At 36.2% G+C, this 17,662-nt stretch overlaps 1 protein-coding gene across 1 annotated transcript in view; it reads left to right on the top strand.

Moving 5' to 3' along the window:
• LOC149417085 (dynein beta chain, ciliary-like) overlaps window positions 1-17,662 on the top strand; it is a 119,233-nt gene that overhangs the window by 43,819 nt on the left and 57,752 nt on the right. The window contains exons 30-40 of the mRNA XM_089641377.1: window positions 1,634-1,764; window positions 3,799-3,913; window positions 6,394-6,618; window positions 8,575-8,761; window positions 9,455-9,645; window positions 11,180-11,375; window positions 12,543-12,753; window positions 13,864-14,005; window positions 14,724-14,880; window positions 16,069-16,309; window positions 17,181-17,382. Coding sequence (XP_089497503.1) covers window positions 1,634-1,764; window positions 3,799-3,913; window positions 6,394-6,618; window positions 8,575-8,761; window positions 9,455-9,645; window positions 11,180-11,375; window positions 12,543-12,753; window positions 13,864-14,005; window positions 14,724-14,880; window positions 16,069-16,309; window positions 17,181-17,382 — 1,998 coding nt within the window. The remainder of the gene's footprint in view (window positions 1-1,633; window positions 1,765-3,798; window positions 3,914-6,393; window positions 6,619-8,574; window positions 8,762-9,454; window positions 9,646-11,179; window positions 11,376-12,542; window positions 12,754-13,863; window positions 14,006-14,723; window positions 14,881-16,068; window positions 16,310-17,180; window positions 17,383-17,662) is intronic.

Here is a 17,662-nt window from a genome sequence, read left to right as displayed (position 1 = left end):
AGTGATTACAACCCGCAGTGTTCCTCAAGATCATTATATCGATTCGCAATAAGACTAAAGAAAAACCAGGGGTAAGTGATAAGCTCCCCAACAGTTGTGTCAAATATTGATTACAGTCCACAATAAAACCACAAACTGATAGATTTGCGATTCCAGATATTATTATATTTGCATTTAAGATACCTCAGCTGCGTTAATAATAATATATTTTGAAGATACTAATATTTCGCCCTTTTCAGGATGTATTCTTTGTATAAAATAGCTAACGATTGCAGCAAAAGGTCAAAAGAATGTATGAAAAGATTTGTGACTGATAATACATTCATTTTGCTTTTTTATAAATGCGCAAGTATTTGCTTGGTGCATGAAATATTTATTTTATTATTAACGCAGCTGGCGGTATTTTAAATGGAAAAAACAACATATAGATATCAATATAGGAAACTGAGTGATACCGTAATAAGGGCTAATCCTTTCATTGGAAAGCCCGAATACACGATTATAGTCACAACTGAGGGAACGGCTCAGTGCGTTATGCGGGCGTCGTTTGTATAAAGCCAATGAAATTGATTATTTATTCTGTTTAAGAAAGAATTTTATCTTTTTTGCCCTGAGAGAGGGAAAATTTACCTTACTTTGGCCACACAGCCATGCCAACAACATTCTTATTTCGATTTATCTCTTCAGTGCTTGAATGTGTATGGTATATCGTCGGTGTAAGCTCAATACTGCGAAAAAACATTTGTCACAATGTTCAGGAGGGACATTTTTACTATAGTTTTTGCCTAAAACTTGCATTAAAGGGGGCGACAGATTACGGTATAAGTTCAAAGCGTTTTATATAACTCTATATAGCTCGCCATACAATCCCATTCAGATCTGTCACACCTGAAAAGATGATGTGCTATAAGTATGGGCGTGGTCACGATATGCGCTGTGATCTGCTAGCCAGGCTATATTTGAAAATTATGCGACCCCCTCTCCAACCGACGGCAGGACTAGGGGTCACATAGAGTAATGTGTCTAATATGCGATCTTGCTTGCTTCTTGAGTGGGGATGATTAATTCGCAATATTGACTTTAACCAAGTACAAGCAATGGTTAATTTCAATATTTTGAATGTGCCAATCAATGCGACTTGTGCCGTTCAACTGAAACAACCAAAAAATTATTAACTCATACACGTTATTGAACTTACATAGACGATAATGTTTGTTAATTCTGATGAAAAGAGTTGTTTGCATAACCTAAAAGTTTTTGCTTTAACTTTGTAAATAAATATTCACAAAGCCTTAACATAAAAAGGTATAAAACCTAAGCCCAGCTAAATTTAATAGAAAACATCATAACTATAGAGCAAAAGTTGAAAAACTCCCAAACGGTGAGCTTTGGCATCAAGAAATTTGTATATATTTTTCTACCTGGAATTTATAGGGCAACATGAACAACTATTTTCAGTTTGCAATATTATTTATATCATTCGCTATGGAGCTTTGAAATACCCATTTAACTCTCAAGAAATATCACCAATTTTTCAGTAAAAAAGTGTGTTGAAATAAATACATAATCTAAAAGTAAAAACATAATGAATAATAATCTAAACTGGCTACTTTACGTTAAACTGAAATTTTAGGTAAAGATCCAAATGGAAAATGATACAACCCTTGCAGAGTTGCTTTCCCTCAACTTGCACAAGTTTGAGGATGAAGTTAAGAATATTGTGGATAAGTCCATCAAAGAAGCGGCCATGGAGAAAACTTTGAAGTAAGCTTAGATACAAATTCCTTCAACACAATTATTTTGACTGCTCCGAATTCAACCTATCAATTGAAGATTGTTCCTGCATTTGATCTTTCTAATATAACATTCCTTCAACACAATCATTTGTACTGCTCCGAATTACAACCTATCAATAGAAGATTGTTCCTGCATTTGATCTTTCTAACATAACATTCCTTCAACACAATCATTTTGACTGCTTCGAATTACAATCTATCAATTGAAGATTGTTCCTGCATTTGATCTTTCTAATATAACATTCCTTCAACACAATCATTTGTACTGCTCCGAATTACAACATATCAATATAAGATTGTTCCTGCATTTGATCTTTCTAACATAACATTCCTTCAACACAATCATTTTGACTGCTTCGAATTACAATCTATCAATTGAAGATTGTTCCTGCATTTGATCTTTCTAATATAACATTCCTTCAACACAATCATTTGTACTGCTCCGAATTACAACATATCAATATAAGATTGTTCCTGCATTTGATCTTTCTAACATAACATTCCTTCAACACAATCATTTTGACTGCTCCGAATTACAACCTATTAATTGAAGATTGTCCCTACATTTGATCTTTCTAACGAGAATAACAAAAGCTATTACAATAGGAAACTCCAATCCCTTTTTTTAAAATCAATAATGACCTTCTAACATATTTAAATACCAGTATATTTTTTTATTGTTATGGTTAGTTTTGATAGTTTTAATTTTTCTGGTCTCCCAAAATCGCACCAAATCTCCTCCCTTTTTCTTTCAACTGGCGCAGTATTTTATTTCGTACTCTAGATGTTTTTTCTTCTTACCCGCTTTAAACATTGAAGAACTCTAGGTAAAATGTTAGCATATCATCACTAATGTTATTGTATTGAACCAAAGTGCAAAAATACATCCATGACCCCAACTGATAAACAATTTATCTGTGTTTAAAAACCAGCATTACTACGAAAGAAATGGTGTGACTGTGGACTTTGTATACAATAGATAAATTACTCACATAGACTGGTTGTGATGTCAGAATCAGCAGATTCAGTCGTACCAACCAAATGGTGTGTTTTAATTTTATGGTGTTTTATTCGATTTTAAATGACGATTTATAAATTCTACACATAATTCTACACATAGTCCTGCCAAAGTATAACATCACAACTGCCATTCTACAAATAATTCAACACTCCTCACACACCAACACTAAACCAGTCTTTAATTCTGACATACACCAGCACAAAACACGATCACAAAATCAAATACATTTATCGTCATCTACTTACACGACCAAATTTGGAATTAACTCGTTACAATACATTGCACATAAACAATATAACGCATTACCTAGTAATTTAAAACTTCCGGCAACGAACAAAAAAACATTGGCAAAAATTCTTGAAAACTATTTCCTCAGCAGTTTCATTAATGACTAACACAATCTTTCTCTGGAACTCCATAATAACATCTGCGTTTATTTATTTTAATGTATTTATTTTAATGTATTTTATTTATTTGCCTTGTCCTTTCTAATGTTGTCTTTCCCGAAATGAGTTTTATAAACTCATTGGGAATAATACATTATTACTTTGTTATCATTTTGTAATGTATTATCTTGTAATAAAAAATTAAAAAAATTATGTATACTAAAACTTATATATTCAGAATCAGCGTTTATTACTAAGTTCCTTATTAATGCGTAAACAAAATTACCCCTTCCCCTTAGTTAACCTCCCACTCCAATACCCAAATATTTATGAATATCTGACGGTATTTTAAATCTTAACCACTGGAGCGATAGCTACCCAAATTTGGGTTATACCGCTAATGCCCTTGAGTGATGGCTATCCAAATTTTGGTAGCTGTAGGTAGATGATTTTATTAAATTAAAATTAATTACATTAATTAATCAAGTAATTTGTTGGTATTCTGATTTTTTATAACAGAGAGTTTCAAAGTGAGTCAGCATTGATTTATTCTGTAATTTGTTGGCATTCTGATTTTAATTTTTTTTTTTAAAAGAGAGTTACAGGTAACTTGGAGCAACATGGAATTTGAATACGAGGAACATGAGAGAACGAAATTGAAAATGCCGAAAGCCAGTGAAGAGTTGATTGAAACTTTGGAGGATAACCAGGTAAGTACAACACCGAATATAAATATTTTGCAAGTTACATAAAGTTTATAAAATTCTCCAAGAGATGTCTCTAGTATATAGGTTTGCTCCTTCATCTTAGAACCGAGGTGAGCTAGCAGTAAGGTTCATTTTGATATGTTGGCCTCCTGGCTGTCCTACACTCTCGTGTTCCTGATTATAAGAGTTTCCAGTCTAAATAAAAACAAAATATTTTGTTCTAAAGAAGGCGTTATTATTAAATAAGAACAATTCTCAATAAATATTATATATCAGTCCTGGGAAAATTCCGCTGATAACAAATCAAAATATTTTACTCTTCACTAAAACAAAATGTTTTATATTGGTACTTGGTTCCACAGTGGAAGATACTCTCAGTATCGCTGTGGTGAAAACAATATGTTGAATATTGGTACTTGGTTCCACAATGGAAGATACTCTCAGTATCGCTGTGGTGAAAACAATATGTTGAATATTGGTACTTGGTTCCACAGTGGAAGATACTCTCAGTATCGCTGTGGTGAAAACAATATGTTGAATATTGGTACTTGGTTCCACAGTGGAAGATACTCTCAGTATCGCTGTGGTGAAAACAATATGTTGAATATTGGTACTTGGTTCCACAGTGGAAGATACTCTCAGTATCGCTGTGGTGAAAACAATATATTGAATATTGGTACTTGGTTCCACAGTGGAAGATACTCTCAGTATCGCTGTGGTGAAAACAATATGTTGAATATTGGTACTTGGTTCCACAGTGGAAGATACTCTCAGTATCGCTGTGGTGAAAACAATATGTTGAATATTGGTACTTGGTTCCACAGTGGAAGATACTCTCAGTATCGCTGTGGTGAAAACAATATGTTGAATATTGGTACTTGGTTCCACAGTGGAAGATACTCTCAGTATCGCTGTGGTGAAAACAATATGTTGAATATTGGTACTTGGTTCCACAATGGAAGATACTCTCAGTATCGCTGTGGTGAAAACAATATGTTGAATATTGGTACTTGGTTCCACAGTGGAAGATACTCTCAGTATCGCTGTGGTGAAAACAATATGTTGTATATTGGTACTTGGTTCCACAGTGGAAGATACTCTCAGTATTGCTGTGGTGAAAACAATATGTTGAATATTGGTACTTGGTTCCACAATGGAAAATATTCTCAATATCGCTCGGGTGAAAACAATATGTTGTATATTGGTACTTGGTTCCACAGTGGAAGATACTCTCAGTATTGCTGTGGTGAAAACAATATGTTGAATATTGGTACTTGGTTCCACAATGGAAGATACTCTCAGTATCGCTGTGGTGAAAACAATATGTTGAATATTGGTACTTGGTTCCACAGTGGAAGATACTCTCAGTATCGCTGTGGTGAAAACAATATATTGAATATTGGTACTTGGTTCCACAATGGAAGATACTCTCAGTATCGCTGTGGTGAAAACAATATGTTGAATATTGGTACTTGGTTTCACAGTGGAAGATACTCTCAGTATCGCTGTGGTGAAAACAATATGTTGAATATTGGTACTTGGTTCCACAGTGGAAGATACTCTCAGTATTGCTGTGGTGAAAACAATATGTTGAATATTGGTACTTGGTTCCACAATGGAAAATATTCTCAATATCGCTCGGGTGAAAACAATATGTTATATATTGGTACTTGGTTCCACAGTGGAAGATACTCTCAGTATCGCTGTGGTGAAAACAATATGTTGAATATTGGTACTTGGTTCCACAATGGAAAATATTCTCAATATCGCTCGGGTGAAAACAATATGTTGTATATTGGTACTTGGTTCCACAGTAGAAGATACTCTCAGCATCACTCTGGTGAAAAACCAATATTCAACATCCAAATTGAAATTTCGTTTCAAATGGCCATGTTTGGAAACAAGATATAAATAGCCAGAGTCTTCCTAAACTTCCTCGTCCCCCTCTCTTTCCTCCTAAATAAAGAAAAAAAAATCAAAAAAGTTTGAAAAATAAAAGTGATTTCCACAGAACAACAAATTAAATACAAAAAAATATTTTTACAAATTAAAACAAAAAGATCCAAAAAATCATGTCTTCAAAAGTTAAAAAAATAATAAGTTAATACTGCCCCAGATCCCAACTGCTTCCAATCCTCTGGCATAAGACTATGGCATCCCCAATTTGGGGTATTGTGGGGCTGAAGGTATCGGGGAGGGAAAGGAGATGAAAAAGAGAAATGTGAAATAACACAATTTAATTAAATGAAATTTACTTGATCATGCCGGTATTTGAACCCGCAATCTCCGGATTGCTGGTCGAAAGCCTTCCTCGACCAAGGAGACAACACGTGATACACAAGACCTTTCATGTTTATCAACCTTTTATTATAAAAAGCACATCAGAATGTGGCCATTGAAAATTTCTCGCTGTCTTAGCTTATGACCTCAGTATAAATCTTAGGAAATAAAGGTTCTCTTTAAATAATTTTAATCACTTCTAGACTCAAGTTCAGAACATGATGGCTTCCAAGTTCATTGGCCACTTTGAGAATGATGTCTCCGAGTGGCAGAAGAAGCTGTCCAACGCCGACCAGGTCATTAACATGTGGTTCGAGGTGCAGAGGAAGTGGCTGTACCTTGAGAGCATCTTCGTCGGCTCCGAGGACATCAGGAATCAGTTGCCCAGTGATTCTAAGAGATTTGATGAAATTGACGAGCTTTTTAAGGTATGTAAATTGTTCTGTGATTATGTGTATACCTATGTAGTAAAAGTATCCCTAGTAAATAGACTTAATAAAGATTTACACGGCTCTTTGCAAATCACTCTTCGAATACGCTATTATCAGATGGGAAGTGCAAATGACAATATCCTAATATCACTCATTAAAACTCAAAAAGCCATAATGAAAATTATTCTGAAAGTCCCTGTAAGAACTAGCACTGACGAAATCTTCAAGAAACTTAACATCATGTCACTTAAATAACTCTATTCTAAAACAATACTCCTTTACATTCATAAATACAAAACACAAGAAATAACAACTAACACATATATTAGACACTAGATCTCAAGGTCAAAAACATATCCAACAAGCAACTACAACATAAAACATTTGGGCAAAAAAGCTTCCTATACTGTGGTACTAAACACTACAGCAAAATCCCACTCTCATTCAAAACTCACAACAATATTTTAACATTTAAATCTCAAATAAAAAGCTGGGTACAAAACGTACGGAGATCAGAAATAGACAATATACTGACACAAAATATAGACTGACTAAAAATTGTTATTTATAAAAGAAATCCTCAGCTCGGGAGATCCCAGTGAGGATATCATTATGTCTATTTTATCTATCTATAACACTTATTATTGTTATTTTTATTTAATAGCGCACATTTGCTGTCCTTGTATAAATCCACAGACATATGAATATATAGACTAGAAATTAAAGGTGAGGGGTAAAATCAACTGTTGAAGAACGAAGGGGGTAAAGCTGACTGTGATTTGTCAATAAATCAATCTGACAGTATATAGGCATCTCGCATTATAATATCACCATTTAGTTCTTAAAAGTAAAATCTGCTTTTGAATGAATAGACATTTTTACATAGGAGCGCTAATTACTCGCCACGTTATGAACAAATTTGCGAAGTCCAAATTCGGCAAAAAAAATTTCTTCTATTTTCAGAGTCGAATATTTTGTTTACGTATTTAGTTAAGACACTTTTATAAGTGTTCATAATTTAGTTCCCAGTAACCAACGATGCGTACAGATATATCTCGATGTGATAGTATATGTTTCTAAAAACTGATCAATATTATACGATGTAATTACGCTTAAAATAATGCTTACATATGGAATGTAATACGACAATTGGGTTTATTCTCTTTTTCACATCTATTTTTACAAGTTTTCATAGCTAAGCCACCATTTTGCCGTGTTATTTCGTAAAATGCCTCGACCATAGCTCGACGCTAGTTCGAACAAGAATGATGACGTCACATTCTCAAGATTCACGGGAAGCCATACGCGAGCCCAGCCGGCTCCAATGGAACCGTTATGGGGAGTGGGGAATAATACGCTTTTAATCACTTAGGGCAGGTCTACTAATATTCATATGTCTATGTATAAATCGCACTTCTCACTATTAAATTCGGCACCCTTGGTTCTATGCAGGAACGGGTGGTCCGTCATAGAGTACCCTGTCTGAACAAATGGATTGCTATCTTTAGAGCAGGCATCAGGAGGGAATGCTGTTTTTTAATTTTATTTTTCTCAAACCTCACCCAACAACAACTATAGGCAACCCTGCTACGTCACCAAACGTTAATACACAAGTCGTCGTCGTGGTCATTGGACCACTTGGGGTGACTTATGGCAGAGGTGTTGGTTATCCAATAAATGGTTCCCAGGGTGGCGGTACCCTTAGCTACCTCCCTAATGAGGCACTAACGACACTGATCCCTTCGGCATCGGTGCATAAATGGGAAACACAAAACATGTGTGTCCAACATATGTACACAGTTGACATTTGTCATGAGAATGTGTCGTTTCTTCGACTCGTTCTTGAGGTCTATAGCTCGATTAGAACGATTTGTCAGCCTCTGTGTTTCCTGGAGTGAACATGGGTCTCTTCAAGACCTTACAAGTGTTTATAATCTGTTATGAATGTTATAGGAAATGGTGGTTGAAATAGCACCCATCCCTAATGTAATTGAAGCCACCAACCAGGCCGGTTTGTACGAGAGATTGGACTTCTTGTATGGAGGACTGGTCCTGTGTGAAAAGGCCCTGAACAATTATTTGGAGACGAAGCGCCTCGCCTATCCACGCTTTTACTTTGTTTCTTCGGCAGATTTACTTGGTATGTTTTACCATTTCGATTTAAATCATCTTTTAACATTAATAATTCTAGTAAAATTGTTAAAAAATACTTATTATTGAAATCATATTAAAGAAGCCTCAGGATCATTCAACAGATCACTTGTTAAATACCTTCTAAAAACCTTTATCTATGTAAATAGATCGTCTACCTTAAAAATTGATTTATTCAAATATGTATACACAAACGTTGGTAAAGTTGTCGAATTCTGCCTCACTTATTTAGTAATGAAAACAACTATATAAGTCGGTGAGATGTAAATATGCACAAAATAGGATTTTAGGTTATTTTTATAATTTACACGTATTTCCTAACCTTCAAATATCAACTGATCTATCAAAACACGTAAAATTTTGAACTTTGATTGAGAAAAAATGTTGTTTCTTGTTGTAATTAAGTTGAAACCATGTGCTATTACTAACATTTTTGCGTATTAAGACAAGTTTATCAAAATCTTTTATCAAGAAATCACCGGAAGAAATAATAATAAAACCTCGTGTATTTTCAAATACGAGAAATTCTGTTAAAAATACCTCCGTTTGTAACATTAAAATCTGAAAAGGTCTTTCTTCTGCTTTAAAAAACAGTATTTAATTTTGGGATACATTAAAAACAGGAATATTCAATGACATGTTAATAAAAATTAATGATTGATTATTATATATTAATTTTTAGACATCCTTTCTAACGGCAACACTCCTAAATTAGTGTGCAAGCACTTGATAAAGCTGTATGACAACATAGCGAAGCTCGTGTTCCCCAAAGATGACAATGGGAAAATTATTGGCACAAAGGCATATGAAATGATATCCAAAGAAAATGAAGAGCATATTGAGTTCAAAAACCACTGTGATTGCTCTGGAAAGGTATGAAAAATAAGCACAGCAATGTATATTTTTTGAACAATTTGTCAATATGTTAAATTAACACATTTTTTAGCATCCATGTAAACTTATTCAGATCAATAGTTCTTCATAGAAATGGGTAATAACATCCAAAACTTCTATGGTAACCCTATGTTATATCATGGGAACATAAAGGTATTTATTTACATGGTAGGGGAAGATTAACTCTTTGCACGCGGCCGTATCAACTGTTGTTACGGCAAAAAGTCTATACTCACACGCGGCTGTATCAACAGTTGATACGGAAACTTTGACGGCCGATATTCCAGCGCTCTTTCGTCATAAATGTATTTCTTGCTCACTTGTACATTCGTAGAACTATCACGATGCTGACATCTACAAGAATTTCTCAAAAATAAAATTGTATTTCATAAAAAAAGATCGATAGTCAAGTGCGCCTCTTCGCGCCTTTTGGTCCTTTAGTTTACATTTTTGTCAACGGATGGCGTTAGTACTAGTATGTCATTCACAACTTTTCATAACTAAGAATGATAAGTGATCATGGTGTCCCACTTGTGTCTATCAACGCAGTGGCCTAAGTACACACACGCCGAGAGTGGTTTATTTATGACGCCGAGCGAATGGCGGGACCACATTCAAAAGATACCGTACGTCTTTGTATGAAATTTTATGTTTTTGTTTTTATAAACATTTAAGAGTGTTGATACACGAGGATTTGTTTTCATATTGTGGAGAATAATCTGTTCCGTCTATATAGTCCAATAAATCATGCCAGAATGCTTTAATTTGACATTTAATTGCGTGCATAGGTATTTGAAAATATGTACCGCGTACGGGTATAGATAAAACGGAGCAAATTAACGCGTTAAAAAGGTTAATAAAGCTCAAATAGGTTATAGCTGAGTTTTTATTTTATTTTTATGTTTCCTTGGATCATAACATGACTACTTCTGAGTCTTCTTACGAACCAAAGATGAATAGTTGCCTGTAGACAGCCACACGTGAGCCGCTCCCAACTAGCAAATTAATAATTAAGCAGTCAAAAGGGCAAAATAAATTAGTGTATGAAATCAATTGTGACTATAATGGTGGACTCGGGCCTTCTCATCAATGTTCAAGTCTTATTCTTCTTCTTTCGTATGGCGGGGGGGATCAGAGCCTCAGGAGTTGCCCTGTGGACCTCACCAATCCCTGTAGGGAATAAATGGAGCGGGTATTCGTTGACCACATGTTTGGTGGTCTGCACAGCACCGCATTCACACATCGCCGACTTTTTAAGGCCCATCTTTAAAATGTTTAAGTATTTACTAACATAGCGGCTCACTTGCGTCGTACGGACCGTCTACATGCAACTAATGGGTGTATTTTCATTACCTTTTGATATTAGTACTTTTCACTCCAAACAGGTGCAGGAGTCTCCTATTGATAGTCGTTTTAGCTACCTCAGTAAGTTTCTTATTTGTATTGAGTGGTTGTCGGGCTCTACGACAACATTGCAACTACCGCAGCTTGTATTTAGTATTTAATCTGTCAGGTGGAAGTCTGGTTGAATCGCCTAACGGACTGCATGATGGAGACACTGCAGGAGCTGCTAAACCGGGCAGTGAGCGCCTACGAGGAGAAGCCGCGTGACCAGTGGCTCTTCGACTGGGCGGCGCAGGTGGCGCTGGTGGCCACACAGATCTGGTGGACCATGGAGACTAACCAGGCCTTCGGGAAACTGGAAGAAGGCAAGAAGTTTTAATAATATGGCAAAGTAGTCATTTTTATCACTGGTACTTTAAGTAATGGTCCATTCAGAATCTGAATCACTACTTAACCTTCCAGCGGGCGCGTTGAGAAATTTACCTTGAGCGGGCGCTTGTCGGAAATTTTACGTCATCGAGTTTTCTCCATGTAAGTGTTGTTTTCTTACACAAATGTTAGGGAATTTTTTTAAGGATATGTAAAATGATAATAGGCAGTAATTATTTGACTTTCTTAAAAAAAAAAACGAAGCAACACTCTAAACATGTTAATATTTCAAAACAAAATATTTTATCGACCTATTTAGTCAGAATCAATATTCTCATCCTTTAATTATTACAAACCACCTCAACTGAAGAATGGTTCTTGCATGTAATGGACTGGCAACGGCAACACTTCATTGATGCTGAGGATCTTTTCTTATCCAGTGCACATAACCGACAAATACCGCGTTTTGGAAAGCTTCTGTTTTCTTCTTCTGTTATCGGTTAAACTGCCTGACCGTAATTCACTTTGAGAAAAACATTTATATCTTGCGGTAAATATTTGACATTTGATTGGACTCTAGCATAGCTCGAAGCTCGATGCTGACGACTAAGTGGTAAGAGTGGGGGAAGCGATAAGGCGCGTCTGTCGTAAATTTTACGACAGCGCGCCCGCTGGAAGGTTAAAATGACTACAACAGTGTTTAGTGACCAGATCTGAATAGTTCACTTTATCCTCCCCACTCCCTTCAGAAAAATGGGGATGCCATGGTTCCCACTGGCTCTAGGCATTTGGGACTCTTGTGCAGTATTCACATTAATTAAAGAGATATTTAAGATTGATATGATTGCAAACTGATATGATTTGAGATTTTCAGTCAGTATTATCATTATTAATTTTTGGGCTTTTATGCCTTGTTACACTTCCTCCTTCTTTAACCAATATTTCGGACAGCATTACAGTGTCCATCATCGTGGCAGATGTGTAGATAGTATGTGTTTATTTATGTAGAAGTGACAGCGTGTTGAGGTGTTAAATCAACATACATAAACGCATGTAAACTGTGACACTGTAATACGACAGAATGACCTACAAATTTAAGTTCACATTGCAAACTATTCAATTTCCATTAAATCATCTGGCTTCCTTCCCTTTTAAATTTGCAGGTTATGAGAATGCGCTGAAGGAATATCAGAAACGTCAGATCATCCAGCTGAACGCCCTCATCGCCTGGCTGCTGGGCGACTTGTCCCCAGGAGACAGACAGAAGATCATGACCATCTGCACCATCGATGTTCACTCCCGGGATGTGGTGGCGAAGATGATTGCGGCCAAGGTGGAGTCATCCAATGCTTTTATGTGGCAAAGTCAACTGAGGTATTGAAATTTATTTGGTAATATCCTGACCTAACATTACCCTTTTGTGGAAGGCTGTTTTATCGCAGGAGTAGACAGGGAGGATGGAATGCCACAGACCTCATTATGGTGAGGTAGGAAATACAACAGGCCATTAAGTGTGCCCTTTTTAAATTAATCTAACACGCCTTACTGGGATGTGTCAGACTTTCTTTATTTTGATGTTACACTGGAAATGTAAAAATGTACAGGGGAACTATATCGCCATACGATTGGGCAGCATTGTTAAGCTTAAGGTAGTGAAGGTGGAAAAACAAATGCTCATCCACACATGAGCCGACATAAAAAGGAGTCTGAGAAACAACCCATTCTTGTGAAGTAAATATCAAGTTTTAATGGATGCGACGGTGCACAGGGGATCAATGCATTGAAATACCTGTAGAACAGACTTAGCATGCCTACATTGCGTCAGAGCATTAGAGATGACGATTGGTCTGTTAACAAGGGATTGTCAATCAAACGAAACGCCCTTCTTTTCACAGAATCAATCAGGTTTATTGTGTATTTTGGGGCTCCAGTCAATAGGTGGCTTTTAAATTCAATTGATGGAGGTACTTGAGATTTGTACAGGATTAGCAGCTGGTCACTATTGAAGAATCTGCTTACAAGACGCCCAGTATCTTGAAAACCATATTTACTTGGTCTTCTATGGAGCCCCGATACTTAGGACGGGTTATTTAGCAGAATTCATCAGACAATTCATCAAATTTCAAAATTAATTTTCAAGTTCTGTTATTATTTCAGTTCTGTGAAACAACTGGCCTGTAATGATATAATAAAAGAACTTCAATAGGACTTCCACATAACTTGAAAATTTATTTATTTTTAAAAATAAACTAATGTTTATAAGACAAGGTTTTTTTTATGAATGGCACAAAGGATAACAAATTATTATAAGCAATAATTAGTCAACTGAAATATCCATACAAATTGAAAATATCTCCCAAGTAAAAATAAATGCCGCCGACGGGAATGCCGGGAATGCGGCTATCGGAAATTTGATGTTGAAATGTGATGAATTGTTCAAATTCTGTGAAACAGTAGACTTTTCTCTTATTTTTTAATTTGCAGGCATCGATGGGACGTATTTGAGGACGACTGTTTTGGAAATATTTGTGATGCCCAGTTCCGCTATGCGTATGAATACCTGGGGAATACACCAAGGCTGGTCATTACGCCTCTGACAGATAGATGCTACATCACGTTGACCCAGGTACAAGCGTAATATATAAATGTAATTTCATACCTCCTTGATACTTCTTAACACGCAAACTAATACCTGCGTAGTGTACTGAAGGTAGAAATCTCACAAAAATGTATTAATGTAAGATTACCAATTGGATACAATTGATACCAATTGGCGTTCAACGAATATAATTTTTTTGTATTCGATGATTACTTTTGGCTCATGAGAAGTTAAGCACCAGGCCATATGAAATTGTGCAATCACCCTTATTTCACCTTTTTCTCTTGACGAAGGCCTCCGTGGTAAAGGGGTAAGGTGTGTGCAAGTCAGTTTTACTTGATTCATTTGTATTGTTTCACATTTAATTCGTTAAAAATAATATATAGCACATCTGCGGCACGTTCCAAAGTGGGAAATACTCTCAGTATTGCCCTGGTGAAAGACCACCATTCAGAATTGAATCGTTGCTTAGCGGTGTTTAGTGACCAAATAGCCAGGTATTTCCCCTCTTACATTCCTCTTCCTCATTACTTCCTTCCTCTCCCTACTACCTTCAGCCTCAAAACATACGACAATCGGGGACGCCATAGTCTCACTGCTCCAGGAGCATTTGGAATTCTTGTGCCATATTATAGACAAAAGATGAAAGAGGTAGGTGGGGAGATACCTAGTTATTCAGATCTGGTCACAAATCAGCAATCTGATGTTTAATTCAACAAAGTGTTAATTTGTGAATGTATTTCAGAGCCTCCACCTGGTGATGGGTGGCGCACCAGCGGGTCCAGCGGGCACTGGGAAAACTGAGACCACCAAGGACCTGGGCCGGGCTCTCGGAGTCATGGTCTACGTCTTCAACTGCTCGGAACAAATGGACTACAAATCTTGTGGCAATATTTACAAAGGTATTATGTATACTATTTCACAAAATAGCTGCAGTTCTACAATTCTGGTTCATCGCTCCTAAAATATACAATGCCTTAAACACCATTTCAAAATATTCGTTTAAGAATTGCTAATATTGTCTTCAATAATTAAATATTACAATTTGAGGTTTTACTCATTAAGTTATTCTAAAAATAAAATATTCATCCTAGACTTGCGGATAAAGTCAATAGATGTCGCACATTACATAAAACAAAAATAAGACATATTTATCTAAGACACTGTTTGATTGCATTTAGTTCGAGTTGAATCTTGCGATCATACATAAAGATAGTAGCTGATAACCGTTCCGTCAGGCATTCACTCATTGTTCACGTATTCGTTAAAAGACATACTTTTTAAAAGACAAGGTTTTTTATGCATAGCTCAAAGGATAAAAAATTATTACTTATAATAATTATTCACCTGAAATACCCATAAAAATCGTAGATACTTTTATTAGATACTTTTATTTCAGAGTGGAAGATACTACCAGTATTGCCCTGGTGTAAGACCACCATTCAGAATTGAAACGTTGCTCCAAATGGCTTTAGCCGTGTTTAGTGACTAGATCTGAATAGCCAGGTACTTCCCCACCTTCCTCTTTCCCTTCCCCACTTACCTTCAGCCTCACAACATCCCCCAATTGGGGATGCCATAGTCTCACTGGCTCCAGACGGGAGCAGTTGGGACTCTTGTGAGGTATTCACTATAAAAATTACATTATTATGTACCTACTTAAATTTTTACTTGGGAGATAATTTCAATTTGAATGGGTATTTCAGGCAAATAATTATTGCTTATAATAATTATAGCTTACAGTAAAGGTGTTTAAACTAAATACTGGAACAAAATATTTTAAAGTTTGGAAACAAGACGAACTTTATTCACCTGATTTGAGATTCGCAGTTACGGTTATTGCGCAGTAAAGAATCAAGTAATACTACAATGAGAGTTGCCTGTAGACTGTCAGATTCATTTACATTTGAGAAATCACTGAAACGCCCACTCTACCTCCCCGCTCCGCGCACTTGGTTTTTTCCCCTCGCTCTTATGGGCAGCTCAGTCTCTTACTAAATCTGTGCTGCAGTTGTTTAAAAAAATAAATTATCTGATATTATTATGAAGCAAGTGGAACTATATTATATAATAATTTTGATTGCTCCCAGGATTGGCCCAAACAGGAGCATGGGGATGCTTCGACGAGTTCAACAGAATCTCTGTGGAAGTTCTGTCAGTGGTTTCCGTCCAAGTGAAGAGTATCCAGGACGCCATCAAGAACAAGAAGGTGACGTTTGACTTCATGGGAGACAATATTGTTCTGAAGTCCACCGTGGGCATCTTCATCACAATGAATCCAGGATACGCCGGAAGGACGGAACTGCCGGAGAATATTAAATCCCTTTTCAGGTAGGTACTTAAAAGGTTAGACACAATTCTACCTACATACTTTGACTTCTTCCACCCAAGTACTCACCATAAATTCCATATATTAAGGTACCAACTTTTTACAACACTTTCATGGCATTATATCCCTCGAGATTTCGTATTGTTGGTGAAGATTGGCCAAGATTTGTTGTGTATTGTACTTGTCTTGACGGTGAGTTTGCTCGGCTACCAATATTACAACAATATTGTTAGTCCAAATCTGTTTCCTTCTCACTCTGTCACATGATGAGGATGATACATGATCTGGGCAACAAATATGGGGGTGCTATTGATTTATTTTTTGACTCCATTTATAGAATTAAGCATAATCTATACCAACACATTGTCGAATCCTACAAATTAGAGTAGCGTTGATAAATTAGTTTTAATTTTTTGTCTTATATGTAGTGTTGTTGTAATTTCTTTTTTACTTTATTTTCTTACGTTTTACTAATATTGCTTCATATTTTCTCTTTATACTTCTCATCACAATTTTATAATTGTATATTTTGTACCTATTTTACAGATATTCTCCTGCATCATGTATCACTTTGTGTAAAAGCCTTTTTAGGCGTATATATAAAAAAATATGTGTGTTCTATCTCTGTTGGCTTCCAAAACCTTTATACATAATTTCGAATGTGATTAATATTAATAAATAATAATGCGATTTTTTCCAAGTTTATATAAGTTGGATGAAGCTATTGAAGGAGATGGTTTTTTGTTTTGTGAATTTGTCTTATACATTACGGAAATCTTAACGGTACACAATAATATTGGCGGCTAACACCTTACCACGCGAGACTTTTGACGCTAATTGGCGGGAACATAAAACGTGGCTGCAATTTTTCAGACCTTGCGCAATGGTGGTGCCGGACTTCGAGCTGATCTGCGAGATAATGCTGGTGGCCGAGGGCTTCCAGGAGGCGCGGGTCCTGGCCAGGAAGTTTATCACGCTTTACACACTCTGCCGGGAGCTGCTCTCCAAGCAGGACCACTACGACTGGGGGCTCAGAGCCATCAAGTCTGTGCTGGTCATCGCTGGTTCTCTTAAGGTTTCAATTATACCCTTTTATTAAACTATTAGTTTCTGAATCTGACCAACGGTAAATATTGGAAACACTTTCCATAATATGTATGGGCATAACTTTACATATTGATACATTGTGGGTCCGAATAACTTTTATAAGCAATCAGGCCATTTTTTTATGTGAATACCGCACAAGAGTCTCAACTGCTCCCAAGTGTCTGAATCTATTGACACTATGGCCTCCCCAATTGGGGTATGTTAAACACGATATAAATTTTTTTGCTAAATATGAAAGAATAATATAT

Source organism: Hesperophylax consimilis, chromosome 16, assembly GCF_061612785.1.
Source record: "Hesperophylax consimilis isolate HC1 chromosome 16, BYU_Hcon_1.0, whole genome shotgun sequence".
NCBI lineage: Eukaryota > Metazoa > Arthropoda > Insecta > Trichoptera > Limnephilidae > Hesperophylax > Hesperophylax consimilis.
This window is presented reverse-complemented; position numbering and strand designations above follow the sequence as displayed.